Here is a 24,428-nt window from a genome sequence, read left to right on the forward strand (position 1 = left end):
CCGGGCACAGCTGATGGGACGGTTAGATGAGATGGGAGCGTTTCTAACAGACCAGAGTTCTAGATGTGATCCCAAGTCCAGGACTGAAGCTTCCAGGCCAGTCATTTTTGCCTCTGAACTCTGTTTCCGTGTCTGTAACATCGAGAAGATTATAAGCTTCCTTCCAGGGCCACTGTAAGGATTACCTGAGATAATATTCATGGAGATGCTGTGTGCATTAAATGCTGTGTGCATTTAAGGAAGCACTGCGATCATTTCTATGTGTCTTGGGCACTGACAGGGTGGGTAGTTTCCACATCTCCATATAGGGCTGGACTTTGTGCATCAGAGCCCCATAAACAGGCACAGGAAGGCCCCCAGCAGGAGTAATTCTCCAGTTCTAGAAATTTAACAGGACTGTTGGCTGCTCTCAGCGAGCCTCTGCCATTGCCTCAAAAATGTCAAGAACAGAGGGATGTACTGGGACCACATAGGTTCTTTGTCCAGATTGAGGGGCTGTCAAGGAAGGAAGTAAAGCTACCATCATCTTCCTCTTAATATGCATGAAAAACTGTGGAAGCCTTGCAAAGGCCTCAGTGACTTGCAGGGCGAACCCTTCCAGATCCTGCTCTGGCCCCCAGCCACGCTGCTTCTGGTTTGCCAGATGCTCTTTGAAAGAAGTAGGACATTAGCTGGTATTTGGACTTCTAATAGATTTTCATCTTCATATTTAATTCATTATTTAGCAAAGCTAAATGTTCATCACCAGGCTGTGAAATTTAGAATTAGCTCTTTGGTACAAAATGTTGTAACTTGTAGTCTGCTGAAGATTTTGCCTCCATTTCTCTCAGAATTTACAAAGATAAATCATGTTTTCCATAGACTTCAGTGATTCCATTTGTGTTTTTTTTTTTCTTATGGTCAGATTTTAAAAAATTGGATCCATTTTGATATTCCAAAAACCAGTGACCTTGCTTTCGCTGTTTCTGGTGCAAGAAAAGTCTTTTAGCCATAAACAGGGTGATACTCAGAGAAGGCGGGTGCCTGGGGGCAGCAGGGGACGGAAGAGTGAGGCTGGGGACAGAGGTGCTGGGGACAGGCTCTGGGTGGCCTCTCGGGATGTTGAGGCAGAGGTGAGAAGTGTGAGGTCTGCTAGGAATGGCTCCTTTCTTCTGACTTGCCCAGCCAGAACTCAAAGTGACACGTTCTGACAAAAATCTGTCAAATCACCGTGTGTGCATTAAAGCATGAGTGAGGGACTTATTTTTTTAAACCATGAGCTCACAAAAAAACAGGATTCATGAGCCATGTCCATGTAAGGCCTCTGATGAGAAAGAGGAGGCACCGGCTGCAGACACCAGTCTCATCCCGGGGCCCCAGTGAGGAAAACGTGGGTGAAGAGCCACAAGCTGGGCCCGGCGCTCTGAGCTGCTGCCCCCGGTCCCCGGGTTTTCAGGATGCCTGGGGAACGTGCCTCTCCCTGAAGAAGCCTGCAGTCTGCTGAAAGCCTCTGGGGGCTGTGCTGTCAAAAGTCTACGTAACTGTCCTGAGCCCCTGGGACTCAATTAACAGCGGGGTCCCACTTCAACTTTAGAATGGAGAGTGTTTGCCTCTTCTGATTGTGTTTGACCACGAATGTCTTTCAGAAGAAACGCATTTACTTTCCTCTACTCAAAGGAGTATCACTAATTCTGCCTGCAGATATGGAGGGGGTGACGTCAGAGGGCAGTGGACCACTCCCACAGATTGACTTGTCAGTTGTCTACAAGAGATTAAGAAATGATGGTTTATTTAAAAAAGGAAAAGGGACAAACAAAAGCATGCAGTGTGGGACAGCCCAGCATCATGAGGCACACACTCACCCTCATTGGACAGGCTTCTCCCACCTGCCCAGAAAAGGAGTTAAAAGGCACAGCCTTTGGAGTGAGGCCGAGCAGGATGACGCTCCAGACAGGACTTACTTGTTTCCTAAGCAGACTGATTGTTCTGTCTTGTGGTGCACGGGCCTACAGTTAGTCAAATGTTTTAGTTATTTTCAAGTAAAACATTACGTCTAGGCTTTACTAGTTCACACTGTCAAAAATTAAGATTCTTGGTCAGAAATATGTCAAGGTTTGTGGGGCTAAAATTGACTTGGGATAAAACAAGTTCCATAAAATAACATGAGACTGTGCAGTCTCTCCACTAAAGGAAAAGGCATTGCTCTTAGAGTTTGTAAAGGAGTACCTCTGATCTCACAGCTCCTCTGTGGGTACGTAGTATGTCCCTTCTACAAATAAGAATGTGATGCTCAAACTTGGCCAGAATGAAACTTTGGGTAAATGGTACAACAGGCAGTTAAATGCTTTGCATCCTTTTAGACCAGTGTCGTGTCCCCACACGCTCAGTATTACTGCTGCTGCTGCCTGTGGGGATCAGCGCTGGTGTCCAAAGGGCCTGTCTGAGCCCCCAGAGGCCACTCAAGCAGGGGACTGGCTTCTCCCATGCTGGAAAGGCTTTGAAGACACTCAGGAGTCCATGTCAGCCTTTGCTGCTTGCCCATTTAGTGCAGTAATTTCAAGATGCCTGTCATCTTTTTCCATAAGTAGGTGTGTTTTGTTTGCAGATTAATTAGTCTTTGAATTTTTCCACTTAAGAGCATTAGTTTCACTGCACCAAGACAGGCAACCTTGGGAGACCACCGTTCCTTTCATTTAGCATGCTGACTTGTCTTACAGCTGGGAGTTTGTTGATAGAAACTCCTTCTGTTTGGAACTCACTATTTTTGAAATCACTCTGAAGGAGTTTTTTGGTCAACTGGGAATTTAAGAAAATCTTCCACATTTCTGGGGAAGTCCCAGAGATGACAGCACGCTCCCATGCGTGTGTGTACACATACTATCTATCAAAAACACAAACCTTAACGTTGAAATAAACCTTTAACGAACAGAGGCTGGATTTCAAGATCTTCAGAAACCAAATGGAAGTTGTTTTCTTTTTTGGTGAGATTATATTTGTTCCCAAATACCCTTGAAAAGCTCTCTCCTCCCTTCTCTTGCATCTCTTCCTTCTGTGATCAGTCAGCAGACCTAAATGTCAACCTGTAGTCATGCTTCCAACTGCCGACACCACCAGCCCCGCACCAGCTGCACGGGCTTCTGCTATTGTTATGAGTGTTGCCACCTTAGAGTCACCCCCAAGTTTTGCTTGAATAACAAGCTCACCACAGTTTACCGACCACCTTTTGTCATTAGTTTATGGACAGACTTCACAGTCAGACTCTGATTTCGGCCACAGGTGACTTCCCTCTTAAAATCAGAGCCCAGGCAACAAGAACTTTCCTGTTTCTCAGTACGTCTGCAGGCAGGCCAGCGCTCCTCCCGCCTGGTGCGTTTCTCATGTCTTCTCACAAGTTTCTGGAACAGGAACGCCTAGGGGAAGAGTTTGGTATTTGCATATTAAAACTGCACATACTTCATGCTTCAAAGGAAAGATGTAGTCAACACTCAATGGGAAAAAAAAATTTTTCCCCCAAATTTTGCTTTCTTAGTGCTTTTTATAGTAAAAGGAATCAAGAGAAACCACCCAATCAGCACATTTTACTCAGTTGTTGGTACTGCAGGAAAATGCTCATCTCCCCTAAAAAAAGCAGTTTTACCAGTTGCTGGACCAGTATCACATTAGCTTTGAGGATACGCAGCCATCTAGAAATCCAGTTGTGAAATGTGGTGTTAAGTAACTAAGACCCATGCCTACTTGGTTCGACTCTTACCACTAAAACTGGACTGATGGGAGCTTTCCTATGAAACTTAAATTTTTTGTTCTTAAAAGACCTGTACCTGAAACTAATCCCTGATTTTCATTTAAGAACGAACCAGTTGCCGCTCTTTACATTTCATAAGCAGGTTATCAGCAGCCTCTCCTTTCTCTGGACACGTACTTCGTTCTGAAAGGAACATTCTTCATTCGTTATTTGCTGCCATCTAGTTGAGATTTTTCTGTGTGACCTATTTTCCCTTCCAGGATTACTAACACCATGGTGGTTCCAGGACAAAGCTGACTTCATCCCCCAGGCGCCCTGCCAGGGGAGCACTGGCCGCTGCCCTGAGCACTGCCTGGCCGGAACCACACACCTTGTAACCTCATTTCACGAACTATAAGCTGTTAGATTTCTGATCATGTAGCTCAGCTCCTTCCTAACATAGACGAGGAGGCGGAGGAGCTCAGCTGTAGCAGCAGCAGGCCTTGAGCTCAAGTCTAGAGGAGGAAATGATTTGGTGTCTTGGCTTCCAGATTCTGTTCATGGTGACAGTTCCCTTACCTGGTTGCTAAGTACTACAGGACAGATTTTCTCTTCACAGCACCTTGGACCTGTTTTCTGTTTTCCTCTTAACTGCCGCCGGCTTAAACTGGTGTTTAGAATTCACTCCAGTGGGGAAAGAAAAAATTTCATTCCAGTAACCTGACTGCCGGGAGCTGGTGATGGACAGGGAGGCCTGGCGTGCTGTGATTCATGGGGTCGCAAAGAGTCGGACACGACTGAGCGACTGAACTGAACTGAACCTGACTGCCGCTTCTATCTTGGTCTCCTCTAACTCCATGGTTCTCAACCTTGGCTGCATATTAGAAATGCCCAAAGAGTTTTTAAAATATGACGCCGGGGCCAAATCCCAAGCCAGCTGAGTCAGAACCTCAGGGAGCCTATCCAGGCAGCTGCACCGGAAGCCTCCCCAGCTGACTGCAGGGCCGGTGGGCGTTTAGCAGTGCTGCCCCAGTCCCGTCCACGAGCTGAGCTTTTCCTGGGATTCCCTCTGCTCAGATACCTTGGTGTCCCTCTCAAGTGAGACGCAGTTTAGGACTAAAAGCACAAGGCTCACCCTCGTCGTAGGCCAGTGATTTGATTTTCGTAGTTTGTAGGCAGAGAGCAGCAGGACCGGCATCCGCTGGGAATGCACTAGAAGGGCACCCTTGGCCCCACGGCTGCTGAGTCAGAAACCTCAGGGGAGAGGCCCAGTGGGCCCCCAATGACTTGGGCAGCCGAGAGCTTGAGACCCTGAGGGAAGCCAGCAGGTGTCGGGTGCACGCCGGCTCCTCCCCTCGCACTCAGCGTTGGACCCAGCAGAGAACAGGCGGCAGAGCAAGCAGGGGTCTAGGCACCTCTCAGGGCGTGGCTCACCGCTGGGCCTGGAAGGAGGTGTCCTCTTCACTCTGCTGCTGTAATTGCTACAGCTTGCTGCTCCCCCACCCCCATCATTTAAACCTTTGATCACTTGTTTTTAAAACCTGTTCTTACAAACTGATGCTTTAACATTTGATTTCTCCCAAGAGTTCTAAATAGGTTTTCTTTCTGGTTAGTTCCCAGAAATGAATGCTATGATAATGAGACGGTTCAGTTCACCAGGAGACGTGGACAGAGCGCGACAGTACGTATTACAGGTGAGACGATTTCAAAAGGAAGAGAGGCAACGGTAGGGATGGTGCAGAAGAGTTCTTTGGTAACCAAATTAACGTAACAAATTTTAGACACAAGACCAAGTTTGGTCAGGGAGTGTTCTATGTTTTCCTCCAAGAGTTTTATTGTGTCTGGTCTATGTTCAGGTCTTTAATCCATTCTGAGTTTATTTTTGTGTGTGGTGTTAGGGAGTGTCCTTCCTAATTTCCTTTTACATGAGGCTGTCCAGTTTTCCCAGCACTGTTTACTGAAGAGACTGAAAATCACTGTATAGTCTTCTGTCAGATGAGGTGACCATAGGTGCATGGGCTTTCCATCCTTTGCCACTGACCTGCATTTGCTTTCACGCCAGTAACATACTGTCTTGATTACTATAGCTGTAGAGCAGGCACAGTCTGAAGTCAGGGAGCCTGATTCCTCCAGCTTCATTTTCCTTAAGATAGTTTTGGTTATTCAGGGTCTTTTGTGTTTCCATACAAATTGTACAACTTTTTGTTCCAATTTTATGAAAAACGCTATTGTTGGTAATTTGATAGGGATTACACTGAATCTGTAGCTTGCCTTGGGTAATAGAAGTCCTTCTGACAATATTCTTTGGAGAACACGGTATGTCTATCCCTCTGTTCATGTTGTCTTTCATTAGTATCTTCGTTTCCTGCATACAGTTCTTTTGCCTTCTTATGTAGGTTTATTCCTAGGCATTTTATCCTTTTTGTTCCAGTGGTAAATGGGACTGTTTCCTTAATTTCTCTTTCTGATCTTTCATTGTTAGTGTATAGGAACGCAAGAGATTTCTGTGTATTGTGTATCATGCAACTTTACTACACTTCATTCAGTTAGATCTAGCAATTTTCTAGTGGCATATTGAGGATTTTCTATGTATAGTATCATGGAAAAAGCAAGAGAGTTCCAGAAAAACATCTGCTTTATTGATTGTGCCAAAGCCTTTGACTGTGTAGATCACAACAAACGGTGGAAAACTCTTAGAGATGGGATTACCAGACCACCTGACCTGTCTCCTGAGAAATCTGTATGCAGGTCAAGAAACAATAGAACCAGACATGGAACAACAAATTGGTTCCAAATAGGGAAAGGAGTATGTCAGGGCTATATATTGTCACCCTGCTTATTTAACTTCAGAGTATATCATGAGAAATGCTGGGCTGGATGAAGCACAAGCTGGAATCAAGATTGCCAGGAGAAATGTCAATAACCTCAGAAATGCAGATGACACCACCCTTATGTCAAAGTGAAGAAAGAACTAAAGTTGGCTTCAAACTCAACATTCAGAAAACTAAGATCATGGCATCTGGTCCCATCACTTCATGGCAAATAGATAGGGAAACAATGGAAACAGTGACAGACTTTATTTTTGGAGGCTCCAAAATCACTGCAGATGGTGACTGCAGCCATGAAATTAAAAGACACCCCTTAAAAGTTATGACCAACCTAGATGGCATATTAAAAAGCAGAGACATTACTTTACCAAGAAAGTTCTGTCTAGTCAAAGCTACGGTTTTTCCAGTAGTCATGTATGAATCAGAGATTTGGACTGTAAAGAAAGCTGAGCACTGAAGAACTGATGCTTTTGAACTGTGGTGTTGGAGAAGCCTCTTGAGAGTGCCTTGGACAAGGAGATCCAACTAGTCCATCCTAAAGGAAATCAGTCCTGAATATTCACTGGAAGGACTGATGTTGAAGCTGAAACTCCAATACTTTGGCCACCTGATGCGGAGAACTGACTCATTTGAAAAGACCCTGATGCTGGGAAAGATTGAAGGCAGGAGGAGAAGGGGACAACAGAGGATGAGACGGTTAGATGGGATCACCAACTCAATGGACACGAGTTTGAGTAAGCTCCGCGAGTTGGTGATGGACAGGGAAGCCTGCTGCAGTCTATGGGGCCACAAAGAGTTGGACAAGACTGAGTTAATGAACTGAACTTACTGATGTATAGTATAGTATATCATCTACAGACAATGACGGTTTTACTTCTTTTCTAATTTGAATTCCTGTTTTTTTCTGATTGCCATGGTGAGGCAATCACTGTTGAGTAATAGTGAGTGGACATCCTTGTCTTGTTCCTGCTCTTGGCAGAAATGCTTTGTTTTTCACCAAGGAGAATGTTGTTTGCTGGTGGTTTATCATAGGTGGCCTTTATGTTGAGGTAGGTTCCCTCTGCCCACTTTCTGAAGTTTTTATCTATCAATTTTGTTAAAAGCTTTTTCTGCATCTATTAGAGATGATCATATGGTTTTCATTCTTCAGTTCATTAATGTGTCACACTGATTGAGTTGCATATACTGAAGAATCCTTGCATCCCTGGGATAAATCTCACTTGGTCATGGTTTAATGTGTTTAGTAGTTATCTTGTTGAGGATTTTTGTGTCTAAAATGTGTCATATTTGGAGACACTCGGTAAAGAAAATCTGAGTCCTTTCAATCATGATGCTACAGGTACCTTGTTCTGAATGACAGAGGGAACCATGCAGAAGAAAATAAAATCAACTACATGTCTTGATTCTGCCGTAAACATTTTGACATAATAGAAATAGTAAATATAATTATTTTATTAGTGTTTAGCTTTTTGAAAGAACCAACATAAATACATGGTTACAAAATGGAATGCAAATCTCTACAGTGTAAAGATAGAGGAAAGAAGAAGGAGCAGTAGTTTCCTCATCTCAGATGAGATGAAGTCAGAAGTTGATGCTGTGTGATGACAACAGTTATCAATGGAAGAACTGAAGACAAACAGTCTGGTCAAGCTGGGAGACAGTATGGCTGGGCTTAAACCCCTGTCTTAACAGAAAGGCAATAGATAATTAAAACCAACAGACAAAATTGGTGCCTTTGGAAGAAGAAACTGCTGATTTTCATCATAAGCTCTTCTGTATTATGAATGTATTAAGTTGCACTTAGAATTTTACTGTATAAATTTTAATGCATGTGTAATTTAAAAACTAATACTTCAATGAAAAATAGGGGGAAAATAGATCACTGCTTGGCATAGTAATAGAATAAAAATGTGCTTCAGTCTGAGAAAGGGGGAGACAGAGAACATTAGAAACAACGTCCAGATCTTAATCAGATCTCAAGAGTATGTTTTAACTCATTGTAGCAGGAATTTAAAGAGCTGATCCCAGTGGCTGACGTGCATCTGTTCTGTTGTATTTTGTTCCACGTCCGGTAGAGTGACGGTGTGCAGCAGACAACCTACCTCGCCCAGCGGTACTGCCACGAAGCAGTGAGAGAGATCAGTAAACTTCGACCATCCCCAGAAAGAGACGCCCTCATACAGCTTTCAGAGATTGTGCTCACAAGAGACAAATGACACCTCTTTCTGGTATTTCTGGCAGCTATTTTACCAGATTGTGCCTCAAGAATTCTGTGGAATATACTTTGCTTCATGTGCAGATAACCAAAAAAATCATTTAAAAAGATCATTTCCTTATTAATGGGACTTTTTTTTTTATTGGCAGTTTTTCAGAAAACTTTTTAAATGTATTTATTAAACCATCTGAATCTGTCATTCTAGTCCTGTAAACTCTAATCGAGGTATTTTGATGGTTATATGTGGTATTGTTTACACAGTTATAGTAGCCACATGTAAAGCCATTACACAAATAAATAATCAATGTTAAAATTCATATGGTTTATCTTGTTTCACCATAGGAGTAAAGATCATAAAACTGACGTCTACATTTCAGTCCACATTAGTTAGATTTTAACAGTATCCAAAATTTCATATAGGAGAATGGTTTATTATAAAAGACTGTACAGAAAATTTAGACAACAGGTTATATACAAAATTAAGAGAACAGTCCACTTGAAGAAATGAAGGTAGCTGATCACCAGTGATACTGAAATCATGTTTAAGATTAACAAAGGCAAAATGCGTATGCAACAGTCACATTGATTTGGTAGCAATAATGGCCTTTAATTTTCAGAAATAAACATCTTGCACTAGTCTTACCATTCACTATACTGTTGTAAGTCTGAAACGCCCAGTAGTACATAACTAGAAATCCAAACAAATCATTGAAACACAGAAACCCACAACTGAGTGCTCTACTTCAATGTCCTAGGCAACAGAGAATTATACACGATGAGAAAACACCCCTCGAACCCTCCCTTAAGGGGAGACGCACAAAGTGCACATGTTGCATTTCAATTATGTCAAAAGACAGTACAAATCTGTTGTCCAGGTATATCCCTGTTCAATGATTAATATGTGGCACACCTTTTCCCAATTACTTTAAAATATTTTTATGCTGCAAGTGTCAGATAATGGGTTAAACAGTGCCTATTCAAAAATCCATTGCATTCACCTCTACCAAAAAAAAAATATGTAAAAGATAATTAGCATTTCCTATCATTGAATCAGTATCTGACAGTCCACTGGAAAACCAGAGGACTTGGAGCAGTCCTTCAGAATCTCACCTACAGCGTGTGCACTTTGACACATTATCTTAGCTTTGAAAAAGTTGCTTTAGAAAAGGAATTCAGCAGACTGACTTGTAAATAACCATCTCTGATTTTAAATTCTGCAAAAATCAGCCTCTGCTACTGGGATAGGTTGAGATAAGGCTAAATTTTTTTCCAAGTTAATATATTGAGAAAATAGAACCATATTTCTGCAATAAATCGGTATCTTTTATTTATCATCATTTTTAAAGCAAACCAGTGAAGGAAAGGAAAAAAACCTTTGGTTCACTTATGTATTTATGATTGGAAAAAATTTATAATGCGAATTCACGGATTAAAAAACTTAGGCACAAAGTACAATATTACAGGTAACCCTTTGTTTTTGTTTCACGTGGAGAACTTAGAGACTCACTCAGTTCATTTCAAGAGACCTAAGTACGAGTACTCCAAGTATTACACAAATTGGAAGCATCTTGGATTTTTTTTTAAGTATATTTCAATACATAAATTTGTATGCATGCTTTAAACAAACAGTATATTTCAAGAATGAGAGAGTCTAAACAAAAAGTATGACCAGCACCAGCATTTAAGTTTTCTGATTTTTAGTATTAGTCCGAGAGAGTGTTAGTAACCATGCTGCACTGAGACATGTGATGGCACGATCTGAATCACGATTTGTTAAATAGACCCCACACCCCCAGAATATTTAGGCTGGTCATCAAGTTAACAATGTGTAAGTAAGTATGTAAGCATAATCCGTGACAGGCAGCCTCGTGTAGAACGCTGCTCAGCAATCCAAACTGCCTCAGAGATTTATGCTTATATAAGTAGACATTCAATTATACCAATAAAACAGCATGTTCTGAAAATATGGGCACATTTTAAAACATTTTAAGACAATTCTGTTAACCATAATAGTCCCACAGTATGACTGAGTGATAATAAGAACCTACTTTAAAAGCAAAAATTTAATCAGTATAGTGCATGATTGATTCCACATAGTTTCCTGGAAACAGACCAGTCACTCGATTGCAGACTCCTTCATACCAGCCATCGTCGTTTTTCTTTATTACATAGATGATTGCACCCTCCATAAATGACAGCTCATCATCCTTGTCTTTTGTATAATCGTATATTGCCACAACTGTGGAGAAGAATTGGAAGATCACGTGAGTGCATTATATCCAACATTTAATTGAATTTTTAAATGTAATACCAACGAATAGTATAGCAAACCCAACCTTTTTATGAATACTCTTAATTCTTAAATCTCTATATCCAGGTAGGTCACTTAAATCTCTATATCCAGGTAGGTCAAGTAGCCAACTGTGTGCCTAAATCACTAGCTTGATCTTCAGTCCAAACTGACAAATAACTTGAGAATTCAAGAGTTTCTACCAACCTACTTAGGAAAGGTCTCTGAATTTTAGGATTTATTACATGTTTCAATTCATTTGTTCAAATATCTACTAAGTGCCAACCATACGCAAAGCACCATTTATCAAAGTAACTATTGAGTAAAGCTGCAGAGCCAACCAGTAAACCAGGTAACAACCCAAGCTATCTAATTTTAAAATATATTGTGAAGTAAATCTCATCCTACTCATCCCAGAAAAATACTCATATGTTCATATAATTTATGGGGCTATACCTAGATTTAAATATATATATTTATATACCTTAGAGGTCAGCAAAATTTTTCTTTAAAGGAGAAAAAGGTAAGTTAAAGACTCACATAAGACTTAAGAGAACATTTTTGCTATTGTGTTATCTGTGATTATGCTGAGTACAAAATATCCATTTCCTTTGCAAACGGTGTTGTGTAAAGGAAAGGCATCAAAAAAATCACTAGCTTTCCAAACCACTGGTATATTAAGTATTCCTTCTTTCTGGCTTTATAACGTGATCATTCTGGAATACGTAACTGTCCAATATATGTGAAAGACTATATGCAGAGTACATCATGAGGAACGCTGGGCTGGAAGAAGCACAAGCTGGAATCAAGATTGCTGGGAGAAATATCAATAACCTCAGATATGCAGATGACACTACCCTATAGCAGAAAGTGAAGAGGAACTCAAAAGCCTCTTGATGAAAGTGAAAGAGGAGAGTGAAAAGGTTGGCTTGAAGCTCAACATTCAGAAAACAAAGATCATGGCATCTGGTCCCATCACTTCATGGGAAATAGATGGAAAAACAGTGGAAACCGTGTCAGACTTTATTTTTTTGGGCTCCAAAATCACTGCAGATGCTGATTGCAGCCATGAAATTAAAAGACGCTTGCTCCTTGGAAGGAAAGTTATGACCAACCTTGATAGTATATTAAAAAGCAGAGACATTACTTTGCCAACCAAGGTCCGTCTAGTCAAGGCAATGGTTTTTCCCGTGGTCATGTATGGATGTGAGAGTTGGACTGTGAAGAAAGCTGATCGCCGAAGAATCGATGCTTTTGAACTGTGGTGTTGGAGAAGACTCTTGAGAGTCCCTTATACTGCAAGGAGATCCAACCAGTCCATTCTAGAGGAGATCAATCCTGGATGTTCATTGGAGGGACTGATGCTAAAGCTGAAACTGCAATACTTTGGCCACCTCATGCGACGAGTTGACTCACTGGAAAAGACTCTGATGCTGGGAAAGTTTGGGGGCGGGAGGAGAAGGGGACGACGGAGAATGAGATGGCTGGATGGCATCACCGACTCTGTGGACATGAGTTTGAGTGTACTCCGGGAGTTGGTGATGGACAGGGAGGCCTGGCGTGCTGTGATTCATGGGGTCGCGGAGAGTTGGACACGACTGAGTGACTGAACTGAACTGAACTGATGTCATACAAAATTTTTTTCATTACCTCATGTAATCTTTTTCTTAAAAGAGGATTTTTAAGACATTTAAGATATTCTGGAACTCATTTTTTCCTTAAGAAAGGTGGCTATGCTCCATAATTATTCAGAATCAATAAATTACAATAAGGAAGAGAGCCAAAGTACTGATCCACAGCATCATTTGATAAAGTAAAACAGGCAATCTTTTTTTCCCCCTTTACAAAACAGTATATGAAGTAAACTCAAGTACATTTTCCACCATTTTAATCCTGCAGTGAAATCACAGGCTCACTTAACACGTCCAGTTTCAAAACACCAAAACATACAGAATAAATAACATTAATTATCCTGGTATTTTTGGCTAAATAACCACCCAAGAAAACCAAATGACTGCTAGAAAGAAACATTTTCTTTTGTATTCCGTCACATTTTTAGTGGTATAGATGAGTTTTAAACTGATCATGACAATGCCTGCTATCCTCAAAGTCATTCAGCAAAATTAAAATAGTATTTCATGTTCTTAGTTCCACTTAGACCTGATTAAAAACACTGCACCCAACTAATTGTTTCTATTTGCCAAATCCCCTCTGTAAATGAAACTTAGTTGCCCCTTACCTCCCCTTCCCCAATGCATATCCATCTTAGTCTGTAGGATCCTAGTCCACATGAAGTTCTGAACTCTCCCTTCTCTATATACTCACTGTAGGGTTCTGTGGGACTAGAAATCTAATATTCTTATCTACATCTGTCATGAATGCATGTGTGCTAAGTCACTTAGTTATGTCCGACTCTATGTGACCCTATGGACACTTTGCAGCCTGCCAGGCTCCTCTGTCCATGGGATCTCCCAGGCAAGAATACTGGAGTGGGTTGCCACGCCTCCTCCAGACCCAGGGATCAAACTTGAGCCCGGCCACCAGGGAAACCCCTACATCTGTCTACATGATAAAAATTTGCAGATAGCTATCTAGTCCCTCTGAAATCGTTTCCTCAACTTAGAAACAATGCTTTTAACTCGTTATAGATACACTGTCTTACATATTTCAGCCTCTTGAATATCGTCCTCAAAATTAAACATACTATTAGTCTAATATAAATGACTGAATCTGGCTTCTGCAACAGTCATGTCAAACTGTTGGATTAACATATTCAACTGAAATCCTATTAAACCTGGTTTTAATCATCTTGTGACTTATAAAGGTGACTATTAAAGGCTTTAAATATAACCCAACTAAATATCAACTTTCTGATTAAGACTGTAATCCGTTCCGTTCCGTCGCTCAGTCGTGTCCGACTCTTTGTGACCCCGTGGACTGTAGCCTACCAGGCTTCTCCATCCATGTAGATTCTCCAGGCAAGAATACTGGAGTGGGTTACTGTTTCCTTCTCCAGGGGATCTTCCCGACCCAGGGATCGAACCCGGGTCTCCCGCATTGGGGGCAGATGCTTTAACCTCTGAGCCACCAGGGAAGCCCCAAGACTGTAATCAGGAGTCCGTAAACAATGGCCCATGACCAAATTCAAACCAAAGCCTTTCTGTCAATAAATTTTACTGGGGCACAGCCACATCCTCACTTGTGTTTTGTCTACGACTGCTTGTATTGTTTTTTTCCCCCTTTGGTTGCGCTGCATGGCTTGTGGGAACTCAGTTCCCCAACCAGGGATTGAACCTGGGCCCTCAGCCCGGAAGCGTGAAGTCCTAACCACTGGACCGCCAGGGGGTTCTCAACGACTGCTTTTGTGCTACAACAGGGGTTGAGTAGTTGTGACAAGTCTGAATGACCAGCAAAGTTTAAGATAGTTCATTTTGCCAATATATACAAATATCAAAGAATTATGTTGTACACATGAAACTAATATGTCAATATACCTTGACTGCTTAAAAAGTTTATTATTTGGTCTTTTCCAAAAAATTTGGTGACTCCTGGTTTAAGACTCATTATTTCATTCAACTTGTGAAGAGATTTCTTTAATCCTGCTCTATTACCAAATATATTAACCATTATATCATTCCAAATCTGTTATGTAAATATAACTTGTCCCATGTAGAACATTCAAGACTTCCTCAGTAATATGTAGAATATTTACTGTTTAAAAATATAAAAAGAAAGCAGCCTATTTACTTCAACCCTATTTAAAACTTGGTAGGAAAGAATACTACAGGTGTTTGCTTAAGGTCAGTTAATCCAATGACGCCAACAGAAGGGACTCCATTTCAAAGGCAATCAAATGTGATCAACTACATAGCATGCATTTTTCAGAACTCTACAATGACATTTTTATTAGCATAGAAGTAGATGAAAAAAAGCAAACTCACAAAAAACAGGATTTGTTTCCTTCCCACCCACTACTACTTAATTACAGTGAATGTCAGATAATGCAGGTGAATTTGGACATCAGAGTTATACATAATTTCAACATTCTGGTGATTATTTTCTCATTTACAAGATCAACTAGCTGAAAACCTTAATTGGGTCTTTTTCTCATATATCTCCCAATATATTTTAAAATATTTAGATACAAAAGTTTTCTATTTTTATTGTAACAGTTTAGAAACTTGGTTTTAAATCTTTACTAATTACATGAACTTAGTAGTAAATCATTTAACTACTTCTTTGTGCCTTATCTGTTTATCATCTTAAAAAACCCAGTCAAGTTGGAAATTCGTCATTTGAAAAATCACAATTAACAGACTATATATTCAGTTAAAAAAATTAAAAATGTCTCTCAAGATGAAGGAATAAAGATGTGGTATATGTATTTAATATATACAGTGGAATATTAGCCATAGTAAATATTAAAATAATGTCATTTGCAGCAACATGGATGGACCCAGAGATTATCTAACTTACTTACTACTTACTTACTAAGGGAAGTAGTCAGAGAAAGACAAATACTTTGTGATATCACTTATATGTGGAATCAAAAAAATGATACAAAATGAATTAAAAAAACAGAAACAGACACACAAACATAGAAAAACTTACAGTTACCAAAGGGGAAGAGGGTAGGGTATGGATAAACTCGGAGTCTAGGATTAGCAGATACAAACAACTATATATAATATAAACAGCAAGGACCTACTGTATAGCACAGGAAGCTATATTCAACATCCTGTAATAAACTATAATGGAAGAAGTCTGAAAAAGAATTCAGATATATATATACACACATACACATAGGCATATAACTGAATCATTTTGCTGTACACCAGAAACTAATACAACACTGTAAATCAACATAAATTACTCCAATTAAAAAATAAATAGAAAATAAAGAATCCTTGCTTTATATTGGGAAATGTTTAGGAACTAAATCATCTTGGCTGAATAAGGGTGTTCAAAAGGTAGAGACATACTGAACTAGGAGTTCTTTACAGCTCTAAAATACGATCATCGCTAGTTCCTTCCCATTACAGCAATTCAGTGATGACTGTACCTTACCTTTCTCAATATAATTCTTGGGGGCCCAAGCAGGATCCCCATCTGCGTATGGGTCGTTATACTGAACTACTGCAGCCTCCTCATCTTCATAATCCACTGGTGGTGGAGGTGGTGGAGGTGGCGAGTCGTCAAACATGGGGATGTCGTCTGGTGGAGGTGGTGGTGGTGGAGTTGGACTATCAGCAACTAAAAAATTCAGATAATTAATTGAAATCAGAAATCAGACTAGATGGAAATTCCTAAGTTAATAGAATTTAAGGAAGCTCTATCTCATATACAGCATGCACTATAATAATACATGCAAGATTAGAAATAAAAGCTTGGTGTGTTAAAGCTTCTACTACTTTTAAGAATAATTTTGCGATAATAAAATGAGCTACAAATTAAAGGTATTAGGAAGTACTACAAATTAATGCAGAGGTTAGACAATACGTCTTTCTTTTTTTTTTTAAATAAGACTACAGGAGTAAAGAAGTTCCCTTATTCCAAGGTTCAGATCACAACAAATGTCACTCTTTAGTTAGCCTCTCTCCTTAAATAAGCCTTACGTCACATGTGTCATTTGGACTATGGTAAACATTATGAATGTTAGTTTAATGGTTTGATAACCATTTATGGTGCACATTCATGTCCCCGATTTTGGCTTTTAGTTACCTTTAGTTTCAGAGAAATCTCTAGTGAATCACTAGATATGGGTGGATATGTGTTTATTTTTATTCGTTTTGTGCAAGGGGAAATAAAAGCTGTGGTGTTAGGTATGATTCTATGTGTGTAGGTTTTCTATTATTTAAATTTTAACAGAAAATAAATTTAAAGTTAAATAATTCTAAGCTAGCAGAAAATCTCATTAAATATTTTTTAAATGTTTGTATTCATAATCAACTTTAAAAAAAATAATTAGCTTCTTAAATGTAGAAAGCAAGCTAAGATTTCTGTATTATTGCTTGTAAAACTAAGAATGGAATGAGGGAAAGACTAGATCCTAAAGATCCAATCTCCTAAGAATATATCCTCAATAAAGATTTTAAAAATAAAGTACTGCAGGAAGATGTTTAAAAAAAAAAAAGAAATCATGCAAAACAATAAAAACAATTCATACCTCAAATTCTAGATGGCTGTGGTATGTATATGTGTGATTTAAATAAAGGTGTAAACAGTGAAATGGAAAAATGTCATGCTAGAATTGTTTCAATGAATTATTATGATACCAGGTAACAAATGCTCCCAATATTAACGAATTCAGAGCTGAAGCACAACTAATTCTTAAATTTCTGATCCACAAATTTCTTTAAAAAAAAAAAAAAGAAAATATTTTGATACAAAGAATTATATAGTCTCCAGTATCTGAGAGAATTCAGAATTCGAACATACTAATAATTCCAACATACTACCTCACCTGCCAATTTCTGGGGCTATTTATATGATCAAAGAAAATGGTCATCATCTATTCTAAGACTGTTAAAGTTTTCAACACCCTATTTGCAGTAATGAGCTGAGAATATAACCAAAGAAGCTAGATTTAAAACATGCACATAACAGCCCTACTAACAACCACTTTAATTCTGTGATTTCTATTTTATCCTATTTGGGGTGAGAAAGAAGACTATTAGGAAATAAGTCCTGTGTGCTGATGCTCTTTCGGATAGCTCTCACACAGGTATGCAGTTTAGTCTTCCTACAAATGCTAGGATCCATTTTATTTCTGCCAATCCTTTCTCCAAAAAGCTTGCTAGTATTGAGATGAGAAGAAAATGCATATGAATCCATTCTGACAATAAAGAGTCATAGCTCATATCCTTAATATGGCTTAATGAATAAATTATGTATGTTTGCCTGAACTCTTAAAGTGCATTTACTCTTGATTTATACACAACTTACTAATCTATTTTTCATTCAGCTGTCTTTATACCCAACTGCTGTTAATTTACATTGGCTTATCTTCAAATTGCATACACTGGGGCAAGAGTCTTGTCATCTAGTTCTCTGTGCATAATATTCTGTCTAGCACCATGTATAATTAGTTCAAAAATGCTTTCTGATGTTAATCATCCGTTCCGTTCCGTTCAGTCGCTCAGTCGTGTCCGACTCTATGCGACCCCGTGGACTGTAGCCTACCAGGCTTCTCTGTCCATGGGATTCTCCAGGCAAGAATACTGGAGTGGGTTACCGTTTCCTTCTCCAGGGGATCTTCCCAACCCAGGGATCGAACCCAGGTCTCCCGCATTGGAGGCAGATGTTAATCATAAACAGATGTAAACACACTGTTTTAAATGCTCATGTCTTAAACTGAAACACATTTATTAATAGGTTAACTGCCCGGTGCATTCATTATCACCACTTTGTCAAAGAAAGTGAATGTTAAAGAACATAGAAAATTTGTAATTCATAAAACATTTAATATACTGATACCAATTTATCAACAATCTTCCTAACATGCTTTCAAAAAAAACAGATGCCAAATAAAGCGAGGCATTCTGTGGCACCAGTAGAATTACTGACTCAAGATCACAAGTTTGGAGAAGAACTGAAATAGTACCATGGCCTTTAGAGCAAAGACCATACATGTACATTACACTGAATGTTAAAAAAAGGATTACCAAATATCTAATCAATGAGCTTTGAACTCACTAAATGGATGTTTATTATGGCTATTTTAAAACATTTCCTAAAAATTTTCAGCTATCAGGCAGTTCAAAGGGTGAACTGGCTTTGTTTTTAAACTCTTACAAAGAATTTTTAAACTCTTGCAGAGAATTTTTAAACTCTTAGAGCACCAAGAACCAGCAATTTACCTTTATTCACTAATTTTTTAAAAAGAAGATTTGCTTATTTTTACATGTTTAAACACGTAAGAGTTTGCAACCAAATGTAAACGATAAGGTTGGTTTAGGCTCAGAAATTTCAGCACTGTGAAACTGTTTTATAGAAAGTCTATTAAATCACCCATTTCTTAAAGACAGGGACTTTGTCTTAGACTATGTATATTCCTCCCAGAGCCTAGAACATAACACTGAATAAACAAATACTTGACTGGACGAAGGGAGGAAACGTGGAGAATAACACAACAAGGTCAGGAGAAGCTGCAGGATGGAATTTGCCACAATGTTTTCTGCTGGAAGATGGGCTGGTCATTTGAGTTACACATCTTGTTCAAACCATTCTGAGATTTATCTGCATGGTGATGAAGCCAAATGAAGTGAATTAGTACTAGACCACCTTACCATCTTCAGCATTTTTGGCATAATATAATTCAATAATAGCAGTATTTTCCATTTTGCCAAATAACATTCACTATGATCATGTAGTTAGGATTATGTATCTCCCAGAACGTCAAAGTAATCAGGTGATAATTAAAAAAAAAAAAAAACCCTCTATCCTAATTCATATATTCAAAAGAATTTCCTAGTCAATCTGACCTTCCTTCAAAAAGACAAGTCTGCCTGTTCAGAAATCATCCTCATGGGCCAATACATAAAAGAGGGCTCTATACGGATCATCACTTAAATGGAGTGCATGGATGTAATTTACTTATTCTTGCAGATCCTTGTTTATCCTAATAACAAATCTTTATATATGTTCAAAACTGCTTAAGTATAAAAATTTGAACAAATCTTTATATAGGTTCAAAATTGTTTATGTATAAAAATCAAAGGCTACAAAGTTCTCTTCAAAGATGTTTTGTAACTAAAGGAGAAAATGCAAAAAAAAAAAAAAAAAACAACCAAACAAAAACCAAAACAAAGAAAATAAAACAAACCACCTGTCTTGATAAATTTAATCTCACAGTGTAACTATGCATCTTGATGAGTTTGCTGGCAAGAGAAAACTAATTCCCCTAAAAAACTATTGAAAGCTAGTAGTTTCCACGCAATTTTAATTTGAGGCTTTGATTATGCTTTCCTTAACAATCTGCAAAGATCTGACTTCATGTTTTAGAGCATGTGAATACATAGGAAATTGCAGTTGTGACATTCATCTGAGTCAGTAACCATGCACACAGAAGAAAACTGAAGATCGTGCTCTTCAGTTTCCATAACGGATCTGCACCTATTTTCAAGGTAAGATTAGCTTCTCAACAAAAGTAAGGAAAATGATGACTCATCAGCCATGCATGCTATAAGGAGACAGCCTCTACTCTTGGACAGCTCAGGTTTTCCAAACTTACTGTTTTCCTGCACCCTGGCCACGAAGCCTGTGAGAGGTATCTGTGGAGTCAACTGAGGCATAGGGGGAGGGGGTGGAGCAATAGAAACTGGCGGTGACAACAAAGAATGGGGGAAGTAAAACAGATAAAGGAAAGAAAAGGAAACAAACAAAAAGCAGAAGTCAGTTACAAGGACCACAAACATAAGTATGCAAAGAACAGTTTGTAAATGAAACAAAACAAAACAAGAAACAAAACAAAAACCTGCAGAACCTTCATTTCCCACAAACAAACTCTAAAGCTGAGCTGTGCTTAGCCAACTGGTAATTTTATTAAAAAACAAATACATTTATTTTAATCCTACTGTTATAGTGTTTGGGGAAGATTTAGATTTACCATCACCTTCACTTCCATGCAATGAAAAATTTGAATTCTAAGAAAAGGCTTTAACAAAACAGGTAAGAATGAAATACCAATAAAGGTTTCCAGGATACTATTAGTTTACCTTACGTCTCTAATCCTAACAGGTATGTCTAGTTTAAGGGTAATGCTGTAAATCAGAATTCAAATAAACAAAACAAAAATGTTATGGAATAGCTGTTTATTCCATGTATAAACAAATTCATTAGTTATAGGCTTCCTTTAAAAATAGTTCTTATGTATCTATCTATAGCATACATCTAAATTATATATAATATTATTATATATAACATGCATGTATGTTATAAGATTAACTATATAATGTATACTATATAATTACATGATAGTATAAGATCATATATGATTTATCATGTAAATTACATATGATTTAATAATAAACACAAATTATAATTATATATTATACAATTATATATTAATTGTATGATTGATTATATAATATAATCTTATTATATACAGTAATATAATCTCATTATGTAGCTAAATATATTCTATATATCTATATCAGCTCTCTAGGAAAAATCCTTATTTGTTAAAAAAAAAAAAAAAAGGTTACTAATATTTTTTAAGTTGACAATTTCAAATACATCACTCAAATTTACTAGGAAATAAGAGTGCTCCATACACCATGTTAATTGTTCACTGAATTTCAAGGGATATTTCAAGGGACTTTCTTCCTTTTATACCACAAAATTCTGTTTACTGGTAGTCACCAAGAAATGACACTAAATTGACAGGGAAAATTTACTGGCTCCCAAAGATCATTTAATTGAAAGATTGTTTCCATTAATCCAATCTAAAAATTGTTTGGCAAGCATAAAAATCCGAAAGAGGTTCAGTGTACAAATAAACAACAAAGCAATGTATGTGTATTTATATTCATTGTATGGCTAAAAACAACACTGAATTCACTATTAAATTAGTCCTGGTTCATTCTGATACTCTGTATACAGAAGTATATACATATGTGTATATACTTGTATATACGTGTGTATATAATGTTCTAGTATATACACATTTATATATGACAGTTTCAATAAATAAAAGATTATATACCTTTTCAACGTAAAAAAAAAATTTTAAACCTTCCACAAACCTAAAAATTTAAAAAAACAACCCTTAGTAACTAGCCATGCTGGTTAGTACATAAAGAAAAGAAAGGTTAAGTGCAACAATACTAACCATATGCACAGAATATGCACATCAAAACACTAAAAACACTCACACGCTACCACTACAACACCAACAGTAACTCAGGTTGAAGGATAACTGATTTGACAACACATAATAATATGTTTAAAATGTGAGGCAAATTTGCTTTATAATATCCAAAAATATGGACAATCAGTAATGACAATGTCTTCTTGGAGGATAAGCAACCAACCCAAGCAGTGTTAAAACAGAGCTACACAAACATTTATCAGGTGAAGAGTCACCAGAAGCCCTATTTGAGCCCTATTGCCCTATTTATTGTAAACTAAATAAATGTCTAAGTGTGGAAAAGAAAAATAACACAAAGATGAGATCTAAAAATGCAGCATAATATGAAAAAAAACAAAGGTTCATGAAACTAGTGAGACTAATGATCAGATTAACTGTGGGATTCTCAGCTGCCAGCTACTTTTCTTTACGAAAAAGAGACTAGGGGAAATGTGAGGTAAAATTCTAACTGGTAAAGTTTCTCAGGAGCTTGGATGAAAATTTCAGTCTGGAAAAGGGTTCTATAATATAAATTTTGGGATTACTTGTGAATTATGATATTTCTGCTAAAGTGATTTTCAATTCTTAGAAAGCTTTTTGCTTATAACCACAATTAAGTCTTTAAAACTAAAATTTAACCAAAAAAAAGAGAGAGAATTTAGTTCTACTTTAAAACACTAGTTTAAAACATGCATCATAAATAAAAAGAATTTAAAACCAATTTCCTGTGTAAATATGGAGTATTCAGTATTTTTTAGGTAGCATAAAATAACATGCAGCTCCAGAAAGTAAGCTAGAAAAACCACATGAGAAAGCATGTTCCAGTCTATGCCTGGTGATCACTGTTCAATAACAAATACCGAACAACTGGCTCATTTCAGATTTCTCCTGGTTAGATTGAGTATCCTGATATGGAAAGTGAAATTAATGACTACTCACTCCAAGCAACTGGAACTTTTTCACATTTTATGCCAAAGTTATTTTCTAATCTTATCAACCTTTAAACACTGATTGCAGTTAGTGTTGAGATGTGCAATCTGAGGTGAACAGAAAGGATTTGTCAAAAGAAAGTCCTCCCCACTGTTAAAATTATTAGAGACAGAATAAGCAGGCATCAAGAATGGTTTTTAATGGTTTGGAACTTATTTCAGTATAGGTTAACAAGCTTAAAAGTGATAGCCAGCAATTTTGTTATATTATTGAAAAGAAAAATTGTCACAATATTTTTAATTTTACTGTTATCAAACTATCAAACATGCCAATATTTTAAAATTCAGCTTAATTAATTTCAGAGTTTTTCTTTAGTTCTATTTACAGTATACCCAGTGAGTCGGAAGTTTTTGGAAGTGATAAGCAATTATTCTTAAAATGATATGATTCAAGGTCTAACTTCTTAAAACAAAAATAAACATGAAATAACATGGTTTCAATTGTTGTCTATCACTAGCAAGAATAATTTAAAATAATTTCCTTCAAAAGGAGCTCCACTGCTGCATGCGCCTGCTAAGCACAAGCTTACTTGAATTCTGAGAATAAAGTGGACCTCCATTAACATGAGGCTGAGCAGAAAACTGAGCCGTCACAGAGGGAGTCCGTCTGTATCCACCAGAAGATGTCGAGGAAGTAGTTGAGTTGTGCCGAGAAATCTGCCTGGTCATTGTGCCATACTGGGAACCAGGAGCTGAGCCCGGGGCTGCTGGAAAGCATTAGTCAAAGGCAACCAACAAAGAACTTGAGCATCGCAGGTAACCTCCGATGGCAGAACAAAGAGAAGCAGACTCTCAGCAAGAAACATTTTTTATCACTGTTTAAAGTCCACAGCACAAAATAAAGAGAAAAGTAAAGATACAACACAAATAGCTCTATCTCTGAACTTAAAAAACTTACAAAAAAGCAGAAAAAACAGATACTGTGTGGAAAGTGCAAAAGTTAAGTATGAAACATTCTTCAGCCTTTTAATTTAGCATAATCCCAAGTGGTATTTTGCTAATAAAGTGTATAATCTTTTTCTTTGTTATTTCAGAACGTATAGTTTTTATATGTCAACTGTGTCTTTCCAACAAGATAAGTACCAAATGACAGTCTGAGGTGAAAAGCATTAGCTTTTAGATGTGAATACCTTAGTATCTGGATTGTACACTTCTTTTTCATTGGCAAGTCTACAGAAACACAGTCTAAGAATCTAGCCAACCAAACCCACTTAAATTATAAAGTTTAAACAGTTAAGCTTATTTTCCACCTTTACTAGTATATTTATTTGACTGTTTACTGTATTAGCAGTTATTATCAATACATATAATAGTAGAATCATTTTTTTAGAGAAGCACAATTTCTAGCTTCAAAGCACCTTTGTCAGATTTGTTGTATATCAACAAACTTTTAAGAATTCCACACTTTACCCTATCGCTTAGATTTCTGTGACTGATAAAACTGAAAAAAACTTTAAGACTGTAAAATATGGACATTTTAAGGCAGCTTTGGGTAGAAAATTCACTATCTTTCCCCACATATTTGGAGGGTTTTTCTCCCCCCATAGTACATCCAAA

General features: G+C 37.9%; 2 protein-coding genes across 13 annotated transcripts in view; one reads left to right on the forward strand and one right to left on the reverse strand.

Annotated features, from left to right (window-relative positions):
* The window catches only part of PDSS1 (decaprenyl diphosphate synthase subunit 1), a 40,465-nt gene extending 31,405 nt beyond the window's left edge, over positions 1-9,060 (forward strand). For both annotated transcript variants that reach the window (XM_088844158.1, XM_088844159.1), the window contains exons 10-11: positions 5,314-5,394; positions 8,604-9,060. In XM_088844158.1, coding sequence (XP_088700284.1) covers positions 5,314-5,394; positions 8,604-8,744 — 222 coding nt within the window. In that variant the 3' untranslated portion in view covers positions 8,745-9,060. The remainder of the gene's footprint in view (positions 1-5,313; positions 5,395-8,603) is intronic.
* Positions 9,061-10,044: 984 nt separating this feature from the next.
* The window catches only part of ABI1 (abl interactor 1), an 86,275-nt gene continuing 71,891 nt past the window's right edge, over positions 10,045-24,428 (reverse strand). For 2 of the 11 annotated variants that reach the window (XM_055427776.2, XM_055427793.2), the window contains 4 exons: positions 23,402-23,575; positions 20,266-20,352; positions 16,101-16,286; positions 10,045-10,982 (listed from right to left, as the gene is read on the reverse strand). In XM_055427776.2, coding sequence (XP_055283751.1) covers positions 10,807-10,982; positions 16,101-16,286; positions 20,266-20,352; positions 23,402-23,575 — 623 coding nt within the window. In that variant the 3' untranslated portion in view covers positions 10,045-10,806. Of the gene's footprint in view, positions 10,983-16,100; positions 16,287-20,265; positions 20,353-23,401; positions 23,579-24,428 lie in introns of all 11 variants that reach the window. The other 9 variants (XM_055427770.2, XM_055427783.2, XM_055427805.2 and 6 more) reach the window with 5 other exon arrangements.

Source organism: Moschus berezovskii, chromosome 15, assembly GCF_049115385.1.
Source record: "Moschus berezovskii isolate FMDL1 chromosome 15, NW_MosBer_1.0, whole genome shotgun sequence".
In the NCBI taxonomy this organism is placed as follows: domain Eukaryota; kingdom Metazoa; phylum Chordata; class Mammalia; order Artiodactyla; family Moschidae; genus Moschus; species Moschus berezovskii.